Source organism: Acomys minous (assembly GCF_964271855.1).
Source record: "Acomys minous genome assembly, chromosome: 13".
Classification (NCBI taxonomy): domain Eukaryota; kingdom Metazoa; phylum Chordata; class Mammalia; order Rodentia; family Muridae; genus Acomys; species Acomys minous.
In genome coordinates, this window is record NC_140495.1 from 40370708 (window position 1) to 40393996 (window position 23289).

The window sequence follows — 23289 nt, forward strand, 5'->3', positions numbered from 1 at the left end:
TGGAGCATCCAAGCCTGCCTGAATTAGGACAGTTCTCCTGCTTGGGGAAATTAACTCAGGAGACTATTTGAAACAGATACAGTGAAGGAATGCTGGGTGACATAATTAGGAAGAAGATGGTTTGAGATAACTGAATTTTCAAAGTCAAAAAACCACAAAGACTTTCAACAATGCCTTGCTGTTGTATGTTTCTTATAAACTCTTTAAAATATTAAGTTCTGTCATTATAATAATTCCCACATTTTAATTAATTTTTCATCTAATGCTTATTCACAGATTCAGAAGATACATAAAAGTGCTTGAGAAAACAGTGCTATGCTGACGAGTCACTAAGAACCAACTAGGCCACAATTTTTTTTTTGTAAGGACTATATTCGTTTTGACTAGGAAATAAAGCTTACTTGGTATCCTGCACAAATAAAGACACCAATCAAAGGTGAGAGGTGAAAGAGAAAGAATAGGTTGTTTATTTCAGTAACTACACCTTCTGTCATCAATCACAGGATAAATGACCCAACTGTGTGTGAGTCTAAGCAGTAAGACAGCCTCCAGGAGAAAACCCCATTCACATTTTCAATTATTAGTACAGACAGGGCCATTTAATTTCCTTAACACAAACCAATCATTTCCACAGTGTCACAATAAATAAGTACTTCAGTACTAAGACATTTTGAAAGGAGAAATTCTGACAATAGTACCCGAGGCTTCTAAACATGAATCTCATCAGCTGGGAAATATTTTCCTAACTGAGGTATCTTCCTAAGAAAAAGAGACCTGAAATTTCAAAGGTCAGGGTATTTAAAAAAACAAGAGGGAGTGTAAAGAATAATTCTACTTTCCACTTTTATTCTAAAATACAAACAAAGACTCCTTTGGGTGTCAACACAACTCCTTGATGTATTTTTGTCCCTAAATTCCTAATATTGAAGTCATAAATATTAGCTCGAGCTGCTGACATCTGATCAGAACTACACAGCACACAAAGGGAGTGTTTTAAAGAGTCCCTGCAGCACAGAACTAGCTAGGTCTAAGTACAAAGGCTTCTGAATTACACAGTTTACAAAACAATTCTACAATTACCATGTCTCAAAGGCCAAAACGGATGCCTGGAAGAGGGGAAAGGAGCAAGAGAGATCTCTGAAGCAGCACACCAGCTTACATCACGTGAAATAACAGGGACAAGGTCCGAACTGAGAAATTACAGTTGAGATGGAGTGGGGAAAGCACTGAAATTCAGTCCAGTAGAGTCACCACCGCAAGCAACCCTGCGCCCCTTACAAAATGAAACAAAACGATTATCAAAACTTCCAGTCATTCAAATAATCCGAATTTCCTTCACTTCACCATGGGTTAGGAAGAGGGGATTCCAAAGGTAACACAGAGCTTGGTAGAGAAGCACCCACGTCTGTGCTGCATATGCCCAGCGCCTCCTCTGCACACAAGACATTTGATACATTAAGGCTCTTTCCAGAACTTGGGCTAAGCACACTGCAAGAAGGGGGAAATCCATTTCCATGGATTTCTGAAAAAGCAGACAAAATACGGCTTTTTGGACCAAAACCACCTGTGCCTTGATCAGCTCAAGTACCTTAATTCTTGCACAAAATTAGGCTAAGATTTCATTATCTCACTTATAAAGGCACTGTATCATCCTTTTTAAAAAATCAAAGATTTTGAAATTAAAAAAAAAAAGTCGTGTCCTTGAGAAGCACCACCGTACACTTAAGGTAGTGGGCGTGCAAACAGTGAAAGTATCGGATCTGTCCAGGTGCAGAGAGCAGCAGAGCAGTGGGAGGTGGGGGAGTCACTGCTGGACTCAGGGCCAGTCTCTCTCTCTAGGTCCTGAATCCACTACCTCAACCTTAATTAACCTTGAACAAATTAACAAAACTCCATGATTATTAAAAATCTGTTCACTTTGCATAAGGCATCTCTACCAGGAGCAGGAAAGTGGTGACCCTCCTGGTCACCTCCCTGCCTGAGCGGGCCAGGGCTAGGCTCGCTGCCCTCTCTCTACTTGAGCAGGTTCTGCAGCATGGCTGTGGCGTAGGTGGGCCGGGCCTGCCTGCTCTCGATGGCGCTCTGAAGGTACTGGATGCCTCCACAGCGCTCCCAGATCTCTTCGAACTGTCTGGGCAAGATCTCAGCACCCCGCTTCCGGGTCAGACCTGTCTCCTCCAGATTCAATTCACACATCTCCATGTCATCCTTGCCTGCAGACAGGAGGCATCACAAGATTACCATCTCTTCACACGGACAGCATTTTTAGGAGGTTTATTCTTGGAAGACCCAACGGTTCCTCACAGATTTGAGAGCCTATAACTCTTTCTCCAAAATGGAAATCTGCTTAAGTCCTCCAGAAATCACTAAAGCTTGACCCCACTAAGGACTCTCAAAGTGTATAAACGCCACCCCTGCTTAAAGAAATCAACAGGGTTAATGCGAAGTCTGTGTGCCCTCAAGACAAGTACAAAATCACAGACAGATTTAAGCACCAGGGACAAGTTTCTTAGGACAGATTTTTATGTTCTCTAAACAGGCATAAAAACATTTTGCTTTGTAAATCAGTTAATCTTGCAATCACTGGAAATGAGACTGAATTGCAAAGCTCTGTCATTCAACTCTGAAACGCCATGGCTGCTTTACTACATGATGTATTAGGCTGTTTCGCCCAAGGCTCTCCAATCCATTTGTGTTTAACTTCCGCCCCCCTCCCCCCCCCCTCCCCCGCCCCTGTGAATTATACGCACCTGCTACAAGAAGGATGGGTGGCTTGTCCGGGTGCAGCTCCATCTGCCGAGCGATCCACGGCCCGTCGAAATGGGCGTACCACCAGCCCTTCTTCTTGCTCTGAGGGTCTTTGTACTGGTCGGCAGGGCGGATGAAGGGGATGCGGAAGAAACGCTGCTGCCGGTTCATCTCAATCTCCTGCTGCCTGGCAGGGAGCTGAGCTGCGGGGTTCTGCTGAGCTATTACACAGAACAGGCAACGTTACTCCAGCCGCCCACGGGAGGAGAAAACAGACATCATTCTTAAAATACATCGAGAATTTTAAAGCGGGGAGGGGGGAGAACAGAGGCTCCTACTAGTAGATTTAAAAATGTCAGTATTAGCTGCCTGTTAATGAATCGGACTCAGAGTGGGATTGCTTAGAAATGTCTTTGCCAAAAGATATTTCTTGGTACCACACATGTGCACACATATACACAAGTGCACAAACACACTCAATTATTGTGCACATGTACACACTTGGTATAAATACACACACAGCCAGGCCTGGGCACATGCATAATACACACACACACACACAAAATCTCTCTCTCTCTCTCTCTCTCTCTCTCTCTCTCTCTCTCTCTCTCTCCTGCAAGCACAAATGGTACACACATTTAAGCAATATGAATGTGCATAGTACACATACATATACTCAAGCACTATGTACACATTGTACACACACTCAACCATTATGACACACTATATACACACTCAACCATCTGCACACATTGTACACATACTCAAGCATTGTGTACATGTACAGCACACATGCTAAAGCATTGTGCACACACAAAAAGATGGTACATACATGGGTACCACTGCCGCTGCCGCCACCACCACCACCACCACCACCAATACCAACACCACCACCTGCAACAAAACCCTTACCAATTCCCACAAATGACTTATCAGTAACCCCAAACTAATTCACATAGCAGGCCAGCAGGCTAGTATTATTTTTCCCACAAGAATTTCAAGAAAAAATTGAGTGACATATTTGACGATTTAAAACTAAGTAAATGGTAATTTTAAAAATTAAAAGGTTTGTTCATTTAGTTATATTTTCCACAGAAAAAGAAGAAATCCATCCAAAGTTTTTCTCTTTTATAGACTTTGGTGTTTTTAAAAGGCCAAAATAGCACAGATAATAGCATTTATAGAAACATGGAACATCCAAAACCCTGCTTATAGCAGTACGTATGACCCTTTCCTCAAAAATATTTACTTACTTCAGAATGAGATTTCTCTTGGCAGAAAACCCACTGGAATTGGTAAAGGATATAATATATGGGTTTCCTTGCCAACGGAAAGAAAAATTCTTCCTTTTCTGCTTGTCCCGCCCAGTTCAGTACTGAGTGACTGGGCTTTCATTTTATGTGCAAATGTAAGCACATCGCTACAGCAATGGCTTTACATACTGAGTATCGTGATTCTTCCGAGGCTGTTTATACACTTTATACTCTTAGCTTTGAAAGCAGAACAACAATTGACTGCAGTTCCAAGAACCTCGATACGAAAACCAGAGAGCGTCGATGAAAGAGTATGCAATACAGGAAAACCACGCACAGCCACATGGCTTTCCTAAGATCTTGCAAAAACAGCAAAAGAATGAGACCGCTCCTGCTCTAGTTTTTAACCTCAAGAAACAGTAACAGCTTATGGAAAGTTAGATGTATTTATTTGCAAATGAGAGAAAGCAAAAAAGCGCTTAAGGAAGCCAGACATGCCTATGAAAGAATGAGGGGCTTCTGTTAGTGACATTAGGACCGCACGGCCTTTAGCATAGAAGCAGAGGTGGGCTTCTTCTCTTGTTCCTGTTCCCTCGACTGTACTGGGCAACTCAGTGATCATACCTGAAGTTTAAAAACAGCTGGCTTACACAGTGAATTCCAGGCCAGCCAGAGCTACAGAGTGAGGAGACTCTGTCTCAAATAAATAAATAGAAATGGATAGAAAGATAGATTTTTAAAAATTTTTTAAACACACCAACCCTTCTGGGTGGTGAATTAGTGACTGGAAATTTAGTGGGACACCAACAGTCTCTATTCATTAACTTATTTTGTAAACTGTCTGCCTCCTGAAGTTTATACACTGAGCACAATTAAGAAACTAAACTTTTTGATAGCCTTTTCTAGTAACAAAAGAACAGGGATTTTGAAGGATAGCAGGCTACCAAGAAGAGACTTGATACCCTATGAGCATATACAGGGGGAGGAAGCCCCCCTCAGTCCCAGTCATAGGGGAGGAGAGTAAGGGGAAAATGGGAGAGAGGGAGGAATGGGAGAATACAAGGGATGGGATAACAATTGAGATGTAATATGAATAAATTAATAAAATATATTTTAAAAATAAAAATAAAAAGAACTGGGATTTTGTTGAAAAGAGCTAAAGCCTTCCATTAAGTTAAAAATACCAGGCATTAAAATATTGAAAATAATCTTCTCGACTGCCTGCTTTCATCCGATCATGTCCCCTTTAAAAGTCAGAGATACCAAAACAAACCCTAGCACAGGAAGGCCGAGGCCAGAGGCCTGAGACTTGGAGGCCAGTGTGGGATACCTACACAGTGGGATGATGCCTCAAACAACCAAAAAAAAAAAAGTAAATTATGAGAAGCGATTAGAAAAATCAAGCCCCCCCCAAAAAAAAAGTAAAAAAAGAAAAAAAGAAAGAAAGAAAAAGAAAATGAAAAATCAGGCCCAATCAGCCAGCAAGTGAACACACCTGCTCGACTGGCTTTAGGAACTTATGATAGGCAAGGGTGACCCAAAGCTTCTAAGGCACGGAAGAGGTGAGCATCACAGGAAGTTGTCTCCCTATTCCCCCTAGCAGCTCTCATTAGTAAACTTGTGCATGTTACTACCTAGAACTCAAGTCCCCCTTGGATGGAAACACAGGTGGCACCGCAATGCAGCATCCACAAGCAGCGTCTAAGAGTTAGTGTTTCTCCTAGAAGGAGCTGGGAAGTGAAGACAGCGTTTTGCTACAGTAAGGGGTGTAAAGGCCCAGTTTTCAATGCATGAGATTTGACAGATGATACCATCATCCATTCAATCTTTGTTCTGCATATATGATTTCGACCCATCTGAGAAAATGCACTATATCTCCAGCTAAAATAGATCTCCATGCAGACAGACATCTTTAATGTTCCACGACCCCACTTACTCCGTAGCAAAACAGTGTTGACAGAAAGTTAGTGCTCTATAAAGTATATTAACCCCTCTTCCAGTTAGCGGATGAGTTACCACCCATTGACTTACGTGAATTGTTCAAAAATGGTGCAAAATCTGTGAACAAATATTGTATTTTGAAGAAAAGATAAAAATGCCAAAGCTGTTAAATGAGCACATTCCTAACCTATAAATGCATCCATCAATTGAGGTGGTGACCAGCACGCAAGCACTCCAGCTATAGCAGAGACCTGAGAACTGTCTGTAATACACAGTGCTCTGATTTAAATACTAATTTTCATAAAGCATAGGAGAAAGAAAAAAGAAAGAAAGAAAGAAGAAAGAAAGAGGGGAGGGAGGGAAGCTACTTTGATTAATTATATTTTAGGAAATTCTGTTGGAGGTGAAGAATACCAAAACTTAAATTTTTTCTTCATTTATAATTTTGGGATTTAATTCCTAACCAGTGATAATAAACAGCAGCACTATTCTTACACAATCAACATACACTAATTTCTTCAAATTTCTTAAATCTTAAACTTGTACCATTTTTATTTTAGGGATTTAAATTAAACAATTTCCAAAATCATGGTTTGACGTGATTATAAATATCCACTGGGTGGTTTACCACTGTCAAAAATTATTTATGAAACTCTTTTGGTGTGATAAATGAGCTGACGCAGGCCAATAAGGGGACCAGTGCTGCTTGTAAAACACTATAGGCATTTACCAGAGTTTACCAGTGCTGCTTGTAAAACACTATAGGCATTTACCAGAGTTTACCAGTGCTGCTTGTAAAACACTATAGGCATTTACCAGAGTTTACCAGTGCTGCTTGTAAAACACTATAGGCATTTACCAGAGTTTACCAGTGCTGCTTGTAAAACACTATAGGCATTTACCAGAGTTTACCAGTGCTGCTTGTAAAACACTATAGGCATTTACCAGAGTTTACCAGTGCTGCTTGTAAAACACTATAGGCATTTACCAGAGTTTACCAGTGCTGCTTGTAAAACACTATAGGCATTTACCAGAGTTTACCAGTGCTGCTTGTAAAACACTATAGGCATTTACCAGAGTTTACCAGTGCTGCTTGTAAAACACTATAGGCATTTACCAGAGTTTACCAGTGCTGCTTGTAAAACACTATAGGCATTTACCAGAGTTTACCAGTGCTGCTTGTAAAACACTATAGGCATTTACCAGAGTTTACCAGTGCTGCTTGTAAAACACTATAGGCATTTACCAGAGTTTACCAGTGCTGCTTGTAAAACACTATAGGCATTTACCAGAGTTTACCAGTGCTGCTTGTAAAACACTATAGGCATTTACCAGAGTTTACCAGTGCTGCTTGTAAAACACTATAGGCATTTACCAGAGTTTACCAGTGCTGCTTGTAAAACACTATAGGCATTTACCAGAGTTTACCAGTGCTGCTTGTAAAACACTATAGGCATTTACCAGAGTTTACCAGTGCTGCTTGTAAAACACTATAGGCATTTACCAGAGTTTACCAGTGCTGCTTGTAAAACACTATAGGCATTTACCAGAGTTTACCAGTGCTGCTTGTAAAACACTATAGGCATTTACCAGAGTTTACCAGTGCTGCTTGTAAAACACTATAGGCATTTACCAGAGTTTACCAGTGCTGCTTGTAAAACACTATAGGCATTTACCAGAGTTTACCAGTGCTGCTTGTAAAACACTATAGGCATTTACCAGAGTTTACCAGTGCTGCTTGTAAAACACTATAGGCATTTACCAGAGTTTACCAGTGCTGCTTGTAAAACACTATAGGCATTTACCAGAGTTTACCAGTGCTGCTTGTAAAACACTATAGGCATTTACCAGAGTTTACCAGTGCTGCTTGTAAAACACTATAGGCATTTACCAGAGTTTACCAGTGCTGCTTGTAAAACACTATAGGCATTTACCAGAGTTTACCAGTGCGTTACTCTTGTACTAATGACACCAGCTTGCATTTCTGTGGATCACAAAACGTCCTCATTTTATGTCTGCAAATAAATCTCAATACTTAGCGCAGCACAGAATTTTCTCCATTGACCTATGAAGTATCCGAATCTTTTCACATCCTCTCAACCACGTTTCTGTGTCAGATTGAATCTTACATTAGGAAAATACACAGGGAAAACCATAATAAATACTTTACAGGCAGAAGTAGATTTTTGTCCTGAAAAATGGCTCAAAATCAAGTTCTATGAAGGTTAATATATTGACTGATGTTACATAAAATTCCTACGTCTGTTTTTCCTCCTAGATAGGACTTTCAACATTTTTCCCTGACCTAATAGTATATTCACAGCAGCAAGATGTTATTTGCTTCATTTGGGGACAAAAGTAAATTATTTTATAAAGGTTACAAAATTCGACTTAAAACTCCATAAAGTATTGTAAACCCCTTCATTTGTGATGTATCTACTCACATTTGTGAATCTTACAACACAATATAAATCTGTCAGTGTAAAGGTAATTGTAAAGTAAGAGCCCGTTGTTTTTCTTCTGTGTTTTTTTGTGGTTTCTTTTATATACAAAACAAAGATGATTTGTGGCAAAAACTTAATACCTAAACAATGGACAGGTCATAGTCACGCTGCCATTTTCAATATGCAAAGAAAAAGAGTTTTGAACTCAGTGTTCGCTGGGACTCCCACCTTTGCAAACCCACCATCTCTTGGTGACAGACGGTCCCCTAATGCCTTCATCCTATTATAATCTGCCTAAAGCCAACTCTGAACAGTCACCAGCACTGTCGCCCTTACCAACAACACTGACCTCAATCAACTCTCCGCAACAGCTGAGAAACACCGAGGTCCTACCACTTAACTGAATTGTCAAATCTTGCTTTTATTTCCTTGAAAAGCAGTGAGAATTTAAAACTACATCTGAGACCTCCAACTCCATGCATTGGTAGACCACACAGCCAAGTGCTGAGAGCATATGACACCTGCTGTCACCTGGATGCTAATCTGAGCTGAGAAGTTATGACGGCATAAAAGTACCAAGGTAACCAGTGAAATCCCAGTCACTGCTTTAAATTTTAAAAACCTGGAGTCGAAGAGATGTCTCAGTGGTTAAAAGCACTGGCTGCTCTCTGAGCAGACCCAGGTTCAATGCCCAGCCCACACAGGGCAGCTAGCAACCATCTGTAACTCCAGCTCCGGAGCATCCAATGCCTTCTTCTGCCCTGCACACATGTGGTGCAGAGATACTTCCAGGCAAAGCACACATACACAAGTTAAAAAATAAATCTTCTCAAAAAGCCCGAAAATCTGGCTCACACTGCAGGTCACGTGAGCCCGTGTCTGCCCTGCCCCACTTTCTGGTTTCCGCATCTAGGCAAAACTCACCATATTATAAAGGAAAATTTGCAGTGAACCCTTTTTAAATAGGACAGTCAGCGTGGTGACGGAGAACACAGAACTAACCCCTTTCCTTTTCTAGGCTATGATCCTATTCTAGAAGGCACCAAAAGGGATGTACACCTCCATATTAAATATATATTTGCTTATTTAGGAAAATACTCTAAAGACTGAGCTAGATTAAATTTTAAAATAAGGGAAGTTTTAGGATATAAAAATAAGATCCTGTTCAGCAATAAAAATGTACTAATTTTATATGTAAGCTCACAAGCACCCAAAGTGAAATGATCATAGTAGCCTTTACATTTTCACATAAAACCTTTTTTGTTTGTGTGTTTGGATTTTTTGTGTTGCTGAGAACAGCACATTCCAGGTAAGAACACAATATATCCCCAGCCTTTTCATATAATACTGAGGTGTGTGTGTGTGTGTGTGTGTGTGTGTGTGTGTGTGTGTGTAACTGTATACTTAGTATTGCACAACTTTGTTAGCAGAGGCAGGAAGATTAGACTTGATAGTAACAAATAAATTTAATGTATCTTGACACATATGACTTTAAAGATCTACTCCATAGAAAATACTACATAGGACAAGTAATCATGGTTGTATCACCTTCAGTAGATCACATAAGAGAAATTCATGTTGACTGTTTTACTCAAAAAAACATGTATAGCTCCGTGCACTTATACACAGTATACTTAGAACATTGAAAAGTAGAGATTTGTTTTTACCATAATCCGTAACAGACTTGGGAGCGCGCTGCTCTGTTTCCGTATTCCTCTTCTTGTTCTTGGATTTCCAAGCATGGTACACTTTTAGTCTCCTGTGAAATTCTTCTCTGCAAGCTGCCAGGAGTTCGATGTCTATTGATTACATACAGAGAAAAATTAGCATCCTGAATTACTCATCCGACATAATTATTCCATGGCATAAACAGGTGTATATAAAGGGTTTTGAGGGTTTAGTTTATAGTACAAAATAGAAAGTGAGCCGGAGGTGAGCTTTTCCCCACCTTCCACATGCACAAATTGTTACTCACAAGTTAATACTATCCCGTATCATTTGTTCAACTCAAGGACTCAAGGCTGAATAGGCATTTTATAGATGAAGAGATTGAATCAGAAAGGGTTTATAAAAGAAGACAATTGATGTGCTCAAATACAAGCAAGAGTTAAATGCAGCACATTTTTCACAGTTAGCATATGCTGTTTTCAATGAGGACAATAGTGAGGCAAGAGCTCTGTCCAACAAGGATGCTTTCGTTACTAGTCTGCGTCCTGAACTTAAACCCTGTGGTTTAAGTGAGACCCTGACCTTGTGTGAGACTCTCAGTACTGTCTCTCACATGACTGTTATGCTGGGGGAAAAACAATTTAAATAGAAATGGTCACACTGCTGTCTATTACTCCGGATTCACAGAAGCAGCACTCCCTGGGATTGGGCCAGGTGTGTACAGGACTGGAAAAGCAGGGTAAGTCAATGTGTCCATTTAGCCTTGCTGCTCTTGACCAGTCACTCTGGCCTCCTTGTTCCATTACGATAAACTGTAACCTGGAATTATGAGCTGCCATAAACCCTTTCTCCCCTAATCTCCTTTTTTGCCAGAGCATTTTATCACAACAACAGAAAAAAAAAGGGAACATATGTCTTTCTTTTGATTCTGTGACTAAATTATGTCTTCATTTTCAAGGGAACAAAGACTAACAGTTAGACGGCTTTAGGTACTTTGCACCCACAAGCATGCACATGCACACACGTGTACACACAGCACCACCAGCGTCTAGGTAGCTCTCCTCTTGGCTGTTGGTATGGACCCCTCCCGTCCTCCATCTTCTCCATGGACTTACCACAAGAAGTATTGATTGTATCACGGAGCTCCGCATATTTCCATTTACTGAGATCATGTTTCTTGGAACCAGCAGCTGCCTTGGTAGCTTGTACAGCAGGACCTCTGTAATCCAAAAATTTTATATTTTTAAACAAGAAATATACTGACCATGAGGCAGGCAACTCAGAATCAATTTTCGTGATTTATTTTAAGCTCAATATGACAAAGAAAGAGATTAAACACATCAGGTTTCAAAACATGAAAAGACGGAACACAGATGTCATGGTAAATAAACACTGAGGGGCTACAATCCTGCTTCTTGGGTATTAATTGAACCCCACCACCACCCCTACACAATCTTCTACCTGGAAAAACCTTCCTCTTAAAAAGTACGATCAAGGCAAGCTCCCTGAGAGCAAGCGTAGAGTCTATCACCAGTTTACATTTTGAAAGAATAGTAGTCCCAGCAAATGGCCAACACAGAGACGCTTTACATGACTAGCTTCATTGAAAACCTTTGAATACCCGTCACTCTTTTTGTGCCTTTCCTTGACCTCTTCTCCTTCTGTTCATTTGTTTTGTCCAATTCGATGTGGGTTTTTTGTTTTTTACCACATTATGTTTTATTATTATCCCTTAGAAAACTGTTTTCTAATGAGAGATGGGCGGGATCTGAGGAGCAGGAGAGGTAGAGAGGTACTGGGACTCAAAGTGGAGGTGAAAGTCATGACCAAGATACATTGCTTGAAAATATCTATTGTCAGTAAAAGAAAAAAATTAAGAAAACAAAATATATCACCTTTTCCTGAGATAATTAAAATTATACTTTCAACGTTAAACTTAAAATTAGGTAAATAATCTACCTTTGCCTCTTTTAAAGGTCTATGTGTATATTTTGGTGATAAAAAAGGGCATATAATCTCACTACATACATAAAACTCTTGGACACTGATGAATAGTAAGTAACTATTTAATCCTTTCTGTATTTTATGGCTAACATTCGCTTTACTACAGAACCTGCAATTCCTCCAAGTTATATGACAGGTGAGTTTGCATACAGCTTTTCGTTCCTAGCTGTTTAGCTCAGAGAGTCAACTGTGTTGGGGTACACTGTGGGAAGTTGTGTCTCCATCCTTCCGCATGTACCTAAGGCATTCTCTGATTGACATAAATAAGAATATGATGGCCAGAATGGGAGGATACAAGGGATGGGATAACCATTGAGATGTAACAAGAATAAATTAATACAAAAAAGTAAAAAAAAAAAAAAAAAGAATATGATGGCCAATTAGCCTGGCAGGAACTGGAAGGTGGGCCTTCCTGGGAGAGAGAGAGGAATCTGGGAAGGAGAAGAGATGGACAGGACCGCAGGCCTGGAAGGCGAAGCTAGCCACGAGGCTGCAGCGGCTAAGTGGTCAGGTGAACTGAGATGAGGTAGTTTAGAGTCTGCACAGCTAAAGCCTAAGCTTTGAAATATTAAAATGTCTTAATGGCTTCATTTTTATGGCTGAAGGGCCACCCAGGTACAACAGAACTGTAAGCTACAGAGCAAACTTAGCTGTCCATCAATAGAACCAAGTTATGTCAGTATGTACCAGAAATTTTATATAACTGGAAATAATCATATTAATTGAGTTAAGTCAGTCTCAGAAAGACAAATATCACATTTTCTCTTATTTTTGACTTCGAGATTTTTGTATAGATACATAGAATCATGTACATGTCTATTAAATTAAAGTCAAAGCTTTAATTATCTAGGGAGAAAGAGGATTGACAGGAGGGAAAGACAAAAATAAAAGAGTGGGTGGGATGTTGCAGAAATATGCTCAATAGATAGATGTATAAAAGTGTCCTTATGGACATGTACGTATACCCAATAAATACTGCTTAAAGAGTCAGCTATGTGTCTGCAAGGTCTATTATCCTTACCAACACATTATTTTTAATACTTATGAAAATACTCTTATCTACATCTCTAAACTTCCGTTCAGTAAAGTGGCTGGGAAAACTCACTTTTTCCCCTACTCTTTTAAAAATGTTTTCTAGGACAGTAACTGAAAATTATTGTTAGTTTTTCTGTTTTCTTATGTTTTGAAAAACAAAGACAAACTACATAATATATAGTTTGACAGCTAAAGATTTATATGTATATATATATATGACACATGTAGAGTATGTGTGTGTGGGGTGTGTGGGTGAGATGCTTTGATACATTCTTAACACTGAATTCAAATTATTATTGCATAAAGGTGAATATAACAACACTAGCCTTTCATTCATATTATTAAGCGTGCTTTTAAAATGTATTGGGAGTTAGAAGTAATACAGGAACTCAATGCAGGTAAATCCCCCTCCACATCTCTATATTAAAATAGTAAAACAAAAGTATAATCTAGTGGTTAACCTTATGATGAAGACAATCATACATTAAAAATTGTAATAAAATTGACTTGATTTTTAAGGCCCACTGACTTAGCACTGTTAATTAATTTTGTAACTTTAAAGATGACAAAATATTACTGATTCAAATCCACTTTTAAAAATTATGGACCAGGGATCAGCCACTAAAAGCTAGGCTTATAGCCAAAACTGTGGACTAGATCCCTACTAGGAGGTTTTCTCTGGAAATTCATTTGCACCCACGGTTTTAACTAGTACTCATGTTTAGGATCCACTCCTCCTCCTCCTCAGCTAGGTGTAGCGGGCGCTCCCACCCCAGGGAGGGTTCCAAAGTACTCATCTCTCAGGGAGAGATTGATGGGCACAGGCCAGCACCAATGAAGAGCTGCCCCACCCAAAATGCCAGCCTCCGTGAGAAGCACGGGTTAGAAGGATCTTGCTTCTTTCTGTGTTAGGGTGACATTTCCCATACAGAAATGCACATGGGAAAAGAGTGAGCCATTCATACAACAGGTTCTGCTCCAAAGAAGCATTTAAATCAAAAGGCATTTAAAAGCATGATTTTTTTTTTTTTTTTTTTTTTTTTTGCCAAATACTTATTTCTGCAAACACACTGCACTAACCTACTCAAAATCTCTGACATTTCTTTGGCCATTTGTTCCCTACAAGAAAAAACATGATAATGCAACACAATTATATAAGGCACATCACATAAATTACTTAAAAGATAAAAAATACAATTAATCTTAATATTATCAATATTATAACTATTCAAAATCATTTTGCTTTGCAAAGTAACTATTCATAACACACTTTTCAGTAATATCCACAAAACATGGTGAGACCTTGGAGTTTTATGTTATTTGAACACATTTCTATCGCTGTGTAAAAACTTTCAGATAGAATTTCATGAAGGCCATGCTTTGCTGGCATTTTTGTGTGCAGAATATAAACAGCATGCCCTAAATCCATACAGGAAGCCTGGCAGGCTATAGGTGCTGTACAGGGATTTTTGCACCAAAGATGCTTAGCATAATGTTGGTTAGACAAAGCTTCATGGGAGTAAAATAAGCTGATATGCTCAAATAACATTCCAAAAATTTACTGTTCCAAACCAAAGTATATGTTTGAAAAGTAAAAGAAGAAAATCAAATACAAGCACTTGTGAAATGAAATACCTGATATAATCTGACCTTGCAACGATAAGTGCATCTGAAAAGCAAAAGCTGCTTTTTCTTTAATTATTCAGGAGACTGTCACTTTTCTCAGCATTCGCTTAATTCCATGAAGTGGAATAACAGTTCCGCTGGGCTCAAGAAACCAACACTTTTTTTTTTCATCTCATCCCTGTCCTTTGCTTTTTTTTTTTAACCATTCATAATTAATTGTTTTCACATCTGCTCAATTCCATCAACTCTAGCAACCACCACCCTTCAAGTCAGTTTCTTTTTTAAAAAAATTACAAGTTAAAAAAAACTGGATATATTGGCTGTGGGGACAGTTTCCCAAATGACTGTAAAGAGCTGGAACTCTGATTAAGGGGCAGGAGTTTGCATTCAAATAAATAATTAATATATATAATATTTGCATATATGCATATATATGTATATATGGAACATTGGCAACACTAGATATTGCTGGGAGCTGTCCAACCAAACACAGTAGATGAAACTAGCCCTGCAGAAGCTGACCAATAAAGATGAAAATCACAGAATAAACTATGCAAATATAATCAAATAAAATTTTCTTTTCCGCAACATACTATCAATCTCTCCTAATACTACCAGTTTTTCAGAAGTTTGTAACTTTCTAATAGTATAATTTTAAAGTAAATTTTCTTGTAGTATAATTTAAAGATTATTTTGTTTTAAATTCTAAAATACATTTAACATTTTAAAATCATCTCCCCACTGCAGTTTCTGCCCATTATTGACATCCCTTTTTCTCCTAAAATGTCTTCCATCTGTTTACTCATGGCAGGCTCCGGAGAAGACAAATAGCTTTTCAAAGCTCTTGATCACTGCATGGTCAGCTGCTCACACAGAGATGCCTCCTAAGCCTGGAGCGGCAGGAGACAACCTCTACCAAGTATCTCTCCTCCCTGACCCTCACTGACACTACACCCGATCATCCACTGACCAAAACTGGTCCCCTGCATCTCAGTGCTTTCGCCTTCTGCCTTTGCTAAGCTACTTGCAGTGCTTGTGATTCTGCCTTACTCGTTAATTGCAGTGTTTGTTTAACAAACTCCAGTGACAACTATAAAGTAGTTGCTCTAATGGAGGGCGAGTGAAGAGTAGCCACTCAGCAGCTATTCTAAGTTTTTGGTTGGTACTGAGGTAATAATGCTGAGAGTTTGTGCTTCTGTTGCCTCTTGATGTGTTGAACATCCTAAGTGTCCTGAACAGGAAGTGTCTGGCCTTGGGTCCTGTCCTCTGCTCCACATAAGATCAACATGTTTGCCAGACACACCAAGTGACGCATACCCACAAATACATCTTATATGTGAATAGTGCAACACGTTGATAACATAATTTCTGTAACTCTAATGCACATTTTTCTTTTTAAATGCGTAATTTTATGCAGATTCAAGTGTCCTGTAACCTGATAAGAGATGCCTTGTTTTGTCTGAAACTCTGAAGAGAGTCAACTGTTCATGATGTTGTGGCATTAGGGCTCCTGAAACAACATCCTCCCATCAGTTTGCATTTCTAGCTATGGCGTTTATGGTGACTCTCTACGTAAGCAGAAACGTGTCTTATATAGCAAAGCCCCTCAATTAATGCTTCGCTGCGAGTGCCCTTGTTGTTTGTGAAATGCTGCTACTCTTGATGCTGCAGTCTGGTGCAGTGGAGAACTTGCTTAATGCTGTTAGAATTTGGGTTGCATACCTACCCCCTAAATATCTCGTAAATGTGTACAGTATGTTCTGTTATTGTCCAAGTGCCACAAAGATCCTCCCACTTACAGCGGAAGAAGCATTACCTATAAACTTCAGACAGAGACCTCGTTTCACATGTTACAGAAACAATTATCATGCACACTGAAAACTAAGTGCTTTACTTATTCTTATCTATTCTTCCACACCTGCTATGAAGATGTCAGAGAGAACTTAAAACACATAAAACAAGTTGTTATTAAAGTTGAAAGAACAACACAAAATCAGGAGAGCAAATCACAAGCTACCCTGGCTGAGCACCATACACTTCCCTGAGGCAAGAAATAAAAGGTGAAAAACAGTTCTTTCATTATCTTTTGGCAAAAGGAAGCAATGTAAAATGTACTCCAATGAGGAAACTATTTCCCGAAAATAGAACCAAGCTTTAAAGAGACGAAAAGAAATGACATACGGTGTCATTTGGCGTCTTGCTCCATTAGTTCTGTGAAAAGAATATGCTTTGGTTAATACCACCACCAGCTCTGAATTGTAAAAAGTCTCGATTGTGTAAATTTGTGTTCTAATTACTTCCTGATTTAAAAATAGAAGTCATCTTTAATTGACATAAGATCATTAAGACTTTAATGTGTTTTTGAAATATTCATTGGAGATATTGTAAAATAATAAATTAATGGAATTAATAAAAATTAAAGAGCACATATATTAAGATTAGAAAATTCAGACATTCATACACTGTGAGATTTGGTGTTAATAGAAATTTGGATTTCCCTACAATTTCATGTAATTTGTAGTTATTAGTTTGTATCACAGATCATTAAGTGTAGTGGATTACGATAATATTTGAAAACATACTACATGTGTGCAAACAAATCTTACTTAGAAGTTGCTGGACAGGAACTCAAGCTGAAAAAGTAACTTACAAATGTTTAGTAGAGCAGATGCCATGTATTTATCACATATATATTTTATGTCATTATTATAACCACTTTTGTATGTTCAGTCCTAGCCAGCTCATTTGCAATATCATATACTTTCATATACAGTTCAGACTCAAAACTTTTCAAAATAATCACGTAGTGGAAAAAAAACTGATGACAAATGAACAAAACCATCTTTGCAGCTAAATCTATCTTGAATGGCACTGCCTTTTCCTTTTACAAGCAAATAGCCCCACCTAGTGGTTACAATTTAATATATTCTGGACACTTCTGAAAACCAAGCACAACTCTGGGTATATAGAAAACATATACCTCTCCCAATATTTTTTTTTTTTGCCTTTTTAAATGAATAATCAAATCACGGTTCTATATTCTAAAGTTTTTAGATAAGTATTAACTTTTCTGCAACTTGATGCAAAATATTAAGAACTTTGACACTCCTCCAAACTCCACCATAATATGTAGACATAATTCAGAATCTAAGGAACCAAAACATTTCAGTAAGATTGGCTTTCCTTTTTAAAAAGGAATCATTCTCGCTGGGCGGTAGCGACACACACCTTTAATCCCAGTACTTGGGAGGCAGAGGCAGGAGGATCTCTGTGAGTTTGAGGCCAGTCTGGTCTACAGAGTGAGTTCCAGCACAGCCAGAGCTAAAACAGAGAAACCCTGCCTCAAAAAACAAAAATGAAAACAAAGAAAGAGAAAGGAAGGAAGGAAAGAAGGAAGAAATTAATCTGAGTCACGGGAGGGTAAACTACACCTCCCTATGTCAAGAATGTGGTGTGTTGTTTCAAATTTCTATTAGAAAAATAAAGATTCATGTATTAAACTGCATTTTAATATAGTCACTAACTTCTATGCCAGTGTTTAACAAGTATTTAAAAACTAAATTTCTACCCATTACATGATATCCTTAAACAATTTCAGAAATAAAGCTGAGTTTTGCTCTTACTAGAACAACCATTAACTTTGGGGGTTTACGTTTTAACAGTTCAATAACTAAATGGAAAATCAATTGTTTCATTGTAGTACAAAAATAAATCCAACTAATTTAAATATGGTTTTCCTTCAAGTATGTCAAAACCTGAAAAACAAAACTCTCTCCTAGTCCTTTTCAAATCGAAATGAGAATCAGGGAGCGTAGAAAGCCCAGGGCAGGACGCGACCCCAAGCCCAGTACCTTCGGAGCGCCAGGTCACTCTGCGCCTCATCACTGATGAGCTCCGACTCGTTCTGGGCAATGCGCAGGGCCAGCTCCCTGTCCCTGCACTCCTGGGCCAGGACCGCCTGCTGCTGCGACTCCTCCTCCCGCTGTCTGGCCAGCTGCTCCTCCACCTCAGCCTGCAACACAGAGCGCCACACCTAGCCAGAGCTCTTTGGAAGGCAGCTATGCTCACCACTACACCACCAATCAAGATAGATGCTTTAACTTAATAGAGCTGAGATATGATAGATACTGATTTTCATTCAGAAATTTAGACCTGACAAGATAGGAAAGATGCTCTCAAGTTTGACAAATACAAATAGCCAAATCACTATGAATGTAACATTTATATAATTCCTGATTGTTTCATGGCTCTTCCTCCTGCTGTATGTAGTTTATTTTATTCGTGTGTAATAATATAAATGTATATGTTTAAAAAATTTTTTTAAATTTCAAATTCATTGTTATAGCACAATCCTTGAATAAAGTAGATGTTAAATTAATGTGTATAGAATACATGAATGTATAAAGTTCCCAGTGTTATTTTTATAAAGCAGTCTATCTAATACATTAATGTAGATTAAGGCACTAGTGGAAATTGAATAAAATTTTATTATTATGTTACAAACATTATTACTAACAAAGTTAAATTAAAATAATCATATTTTTAATACCTCTTTCTTCTTAAAATCACTACCTCTTAGTGGCCCTGGCTGGATTCTCTAATACGGAACAGACACTGTTTGAAGCCAAACCTCCCCCTCTTACAGCATTCCCCGCCTAGATATCACTAAGGCTTCATTTTCCTTCTGCCTATGAAGACAGCAGCTGCAGGGCTCCAGCACTCTATGACCACAGCATGAGTATCCCCAGGGCCACATAAGCATGTCGCCTGCTAACAGCAGCTCATACGCAGCAGGAACAGGACCGAACGGTGCTCACACTTACAAGCACACACTAGGAAAGCCAGACAAGAGAAACATGCTCAACGGTTCTCAGACAGGCCTCTGCAAAGCTGAGCGTTGAGGGTCTGCCCCAAGCCTAACCCATTCATCCTAGTATCTGCAGTCATAAAGCAATGCTGTCAGGTGCAGAGGTTAGTTTTTAAGGAGCAATTTTTAATTTTTTTAAATATTTAATTAAAATATTATTACATCCCTCCCCCCTTGCCTTCCCTCCCTGCAGACCCTTCCATGTCCTCTCCTCCAACTCATCCCATGCTCCTCCACTCCCAAATTGATAACCTCTATTTCTTTGATTAAGTTTTACTTTTTAAAATAACTAGGAAGTAATAGTTTTCCATGTGGGCTTTCATATTTCACTGGGTTGGCCCCTGCATGCCTGTCCGTCTCTGTCCTGTTCCCCGCTGCTCCATCTCTCTCCAGTGTTCTTCTCCCTTCCACTTGTTCTAGTGTCCTCCCTCCCCCTTCTCCCTTAACATCTTTTTTGCATCTCATGGGCCCCTTTCTAGTTCACTGGCCTTAACCCACACTCACTCACACCTGGACACATGTATTTGTCTTCCTGACTCTCAGTTACCTCACTTAACCTAGCGCTTTCTGGTCCCCAAAGTTATGTTTAAAGTGTATGTTTATCTGAATTTCCCCTCGATACACTAACAGCAGTGCTTACTGAACTGGGCATTGTTCCACAAACTTTAACATGTGCTAACTCCTTTAATATAACTATTATTTATCCCCATTCTACAAAGAGAAAATCATTGTGCCATATCATGTCACCATTTCTGTTAGTGACAAAGCCTGGATTTGAACTCTCTTCCCTAGCACCAACGTCCCATCTCATACTCCCTTAGAAATCGGCCTTTAGCACCGCCCCCCCCAGGACAAACCCTGTGATGTCTACACAGGCAAAGCAGGGTTTTGATTCACTTCTTTCATTACTTAGCAGATTCTATCTGGTAGAAGCCCAGCCCAATAAGCACGCACCTGGATACGTTTTTCATCATCCTCCCGCTTCTTCCTTTCCTCCTCTTCTTGTTTCCTCTTTGCTTCCATCTCAAGCTTCCTAAGAACAGCGGAGAAAACTCTTCAGACTGTTGACAGACTATGAAATCCTTCAGAAGGCAAGTGAGCCATATGTAAATGAGCATCAAAGAACAGCAGGGTGGATCCACGTTAGCCTCAGACCACAGACATTATCAACTCGGTTCCAATAGCATAAGCAATAAACAAATACAATCATCCTCCATAGCACTAAGCACTCCTAAATTAACTTGGTAATGATGAGTTCACAGCTCGAGGAAATGAAGGTGGCCTACAAAGTTGTGACTAGAATACCCACATTTACAGAAGCATTTACTCACAATAACTAGGATATAGAACCAGCCTTGGAGCACAGCAGAGGATGAAGAGTGAAAGTCTGTCGTGTGAACCAAAATGGATGGAAGTGGAGGGCATCACGTTAAGTGATAGAAGCCAGACTCAGAAGAAACATAGGAACTATACGTTCTCCTTTACGTGGAAACTTAAGGAAAAGAGAGAGGTCTACCTGAAAACAGAGTAGTGTTTCCAGGGACTCTGAAGAGTGCTTGCCAGGTGAAGAGATGGGGAGAAATAGGAAAAGGACGGGTGGGTACCTCAAATGCACACTATACACGCATGTTAGTACCAAATGAATCCCACTAGTATGTACAATTAATATGTTTTAGAACAAAATAAAATGTTCTAGGTAGGGTGGCCTATGCTTGTAAACACAGCATAGAGAGGCAGTGAAAAAAAGGATTGACCCAAGGTTGAATGCAGCCTGGTTTATGTAACAAAATCTAGGCCAGCCAGGGCTAAAAGCCAAAGAATAAAATAAAGTGAGACTGAATTAAATCAAGTTTGTGTGCTACCACTCACTCAAAAAGGTAACAAGATGGCTCACAGGGAAAAGGTAACTTGCCACCAGGCCTAATACTCTCAGTCTCATAAACCCACATAGTAGGAGAGGACCAATGCCCACAATGACACCATGGCAAATAACACCCGTGCATGCACACACGCATGCGCGCGCGCGCGCACACACACACACACACACACACACACACACACACACACACACAGGTAATAAAAATTTTCAGACTTCAAATTTTTCCAGTGTTTAGGTTTTCAGATCCTTAGGAATGCTCAACCTGTACTCCATATTACTAACTATATAAAATGAGCATCTAAATTTTTTCAAACTTATTATCAAATCGGTTGATTTCATACCAGGCATATTGGTGTGTAAGTATAAACTCTGTACCAGGAGGATGAGACTTCCATGCCAGCCTGGGTTACACTCTGAAACCCTGTCACAAAAAAATAGAGAGAGAGAGAAAGATAGATACATAGATAAGGCAGATTCACAGATAGATACACAGATAGATTCACAGATAGATACACAGACAGATTCACAGATAGATACACAGATAGATTCACAGGTAGATACACAGATAGATTCACAGATAGATACACAGACAGATTCACAGATAGATACACAGACAGATTCACAGATAGATACACAGACAGATTCACAGATAGATACACAGACAGATTCACAGATAGATACACAGACAGATTCACAGATAGATACACAGACAGATTCACAGGTAGATACACAGACAGATTCACAGGTAGATAGACAGATTCACAGATAGATACACAGATAGATTCACAGGTAGATACACAGATAGATTCACAGATAGATACACAGACAGATTCACAGATAGATACACAGACAGATTCACAGATAGATACGCAGACAGATTCACAGATAGATACACAGACAGATTCACAGATAGATACACAGATAGATTCACAGGTAGATACACAGATAGATTCACAGATAGATACACAGACAGATTCACAGATAGATTCACAGATAGATACACAGACAGATTCACAGATACATAGATCATCTGATTAAAGTAGAAACACAGTCTTAGAACAGGCACCATCCACCATCCTGTGGGATTCCAGTAAGGACAACGCAAATGCTTACATCCGCCTCTCCTCCTCCTCCTTCCGCCGACGCTGTTCGTCTTCTTCGCGCCTCTTCCTTTCTTTCTCCATCTCCTCTTGAATACGTCTCAGCCTCTCTGCCTCCTCCTCTTGCTGTTTCTTTTTTTGCAGTGCACTGAGGAGATCTTCTGAGCTTTTAACTAGTGCATCATATTCTTTCTGTATTTGTTCCCTCGTCATCATGGTGGACTTAAAGAGCCAAATAACAAACATGTACTTAAGAAGTTACCTCCTTTGCTCAATATGGATATGCTTAACACTACTGGACTGTTCACTTTAAAACGACTACAATGATAATGTGGGTTTTCACAATTTAAAAACGTGCTCTAAGACAGAAAACAACTGGCCAAGCTGACAAATAAATCTATATTCATGTATATGTATATGTATATTACATTTTTTTTTTTTTGCAAACAGAGTTTCATGTAGCCCTGGGTAACCTTGAACCAGCTATAAAGTAGGACCCTCCCAAACACTAGAAGTACAGGTGTACACCACCATGTCCAGCTACTCGCATACACTTTGAAAGCTATTTCCACACATAATTATTTGACTCAGTGTTTTATCAAACAAGCCATCGGTATCTGTAGCATACTGTGAACAAAACTAAAGAAATGCAGCTCTAAAGTATTTGTAAGGAATGACTAATTTAGCCAAAGCTGTTCTCCTAATTGATAACACTCAATTTATA

The 23289-nt window shown here is 39.2% G+C and overlaps 1 protein-coding gene across 8 annotated transcripts in view; it reads right to left on the bottom strand.

Annotated features, from left to right (window-relative positions):
* Positions 1-444: 444 nt before the first annotated feature.
* MYO6 (myosin VI) overlaps positions 445-23289 on the bottom strand; it is a 132668-nt gene continuing 109823 nt past the window's right edge. For 3 of the 8 annotated variants that reach the window (XM_084752257.1, XM_084752258.1, XM_084752259.1), the window contains exons 26-36: positions 22579-22787; positions 20541-20619; positions 18571-18731; positions 17326-17352; positions 16901-16930; positions 14174-14212; positions 11170-11273; positions 10054-10185; positions 6033-6059; positions 2751-2969; positions 445-2213 (exon numbers count right to left, since the gene is read on the bottom strand). In XM_084752257.1, the coding sequence (XP_084608383.1) occupies positions 2014-2213; positions 2751-2969; positions 6033-6059; positions 10054-10185; positions 11170-11273; positions 14174-14212; positions 16901-16930; positions 17326-17352; positions 18571-18731; positions 20541-20619; positions 22579-22787 (1227 nt within the window). In that variant the 3' untranslated portion in view covers positions 445-2013. The remainder of the gene's footprint in view (positions 2214-2750; positions 2970-6032; positions 6060-10053; positions 10186-11169; positions 11274-14173; positions 14213-16900; positions 16931-17325; positions 17353-18570; positions 18732-20540; positions 20620-22578; positions 22788-23289) is intronic. The other 5 variants (XM_084752260.1, XM_084752261.1, XM_084752263.1 and 2 more) reach the window with 5 other exon arrangements.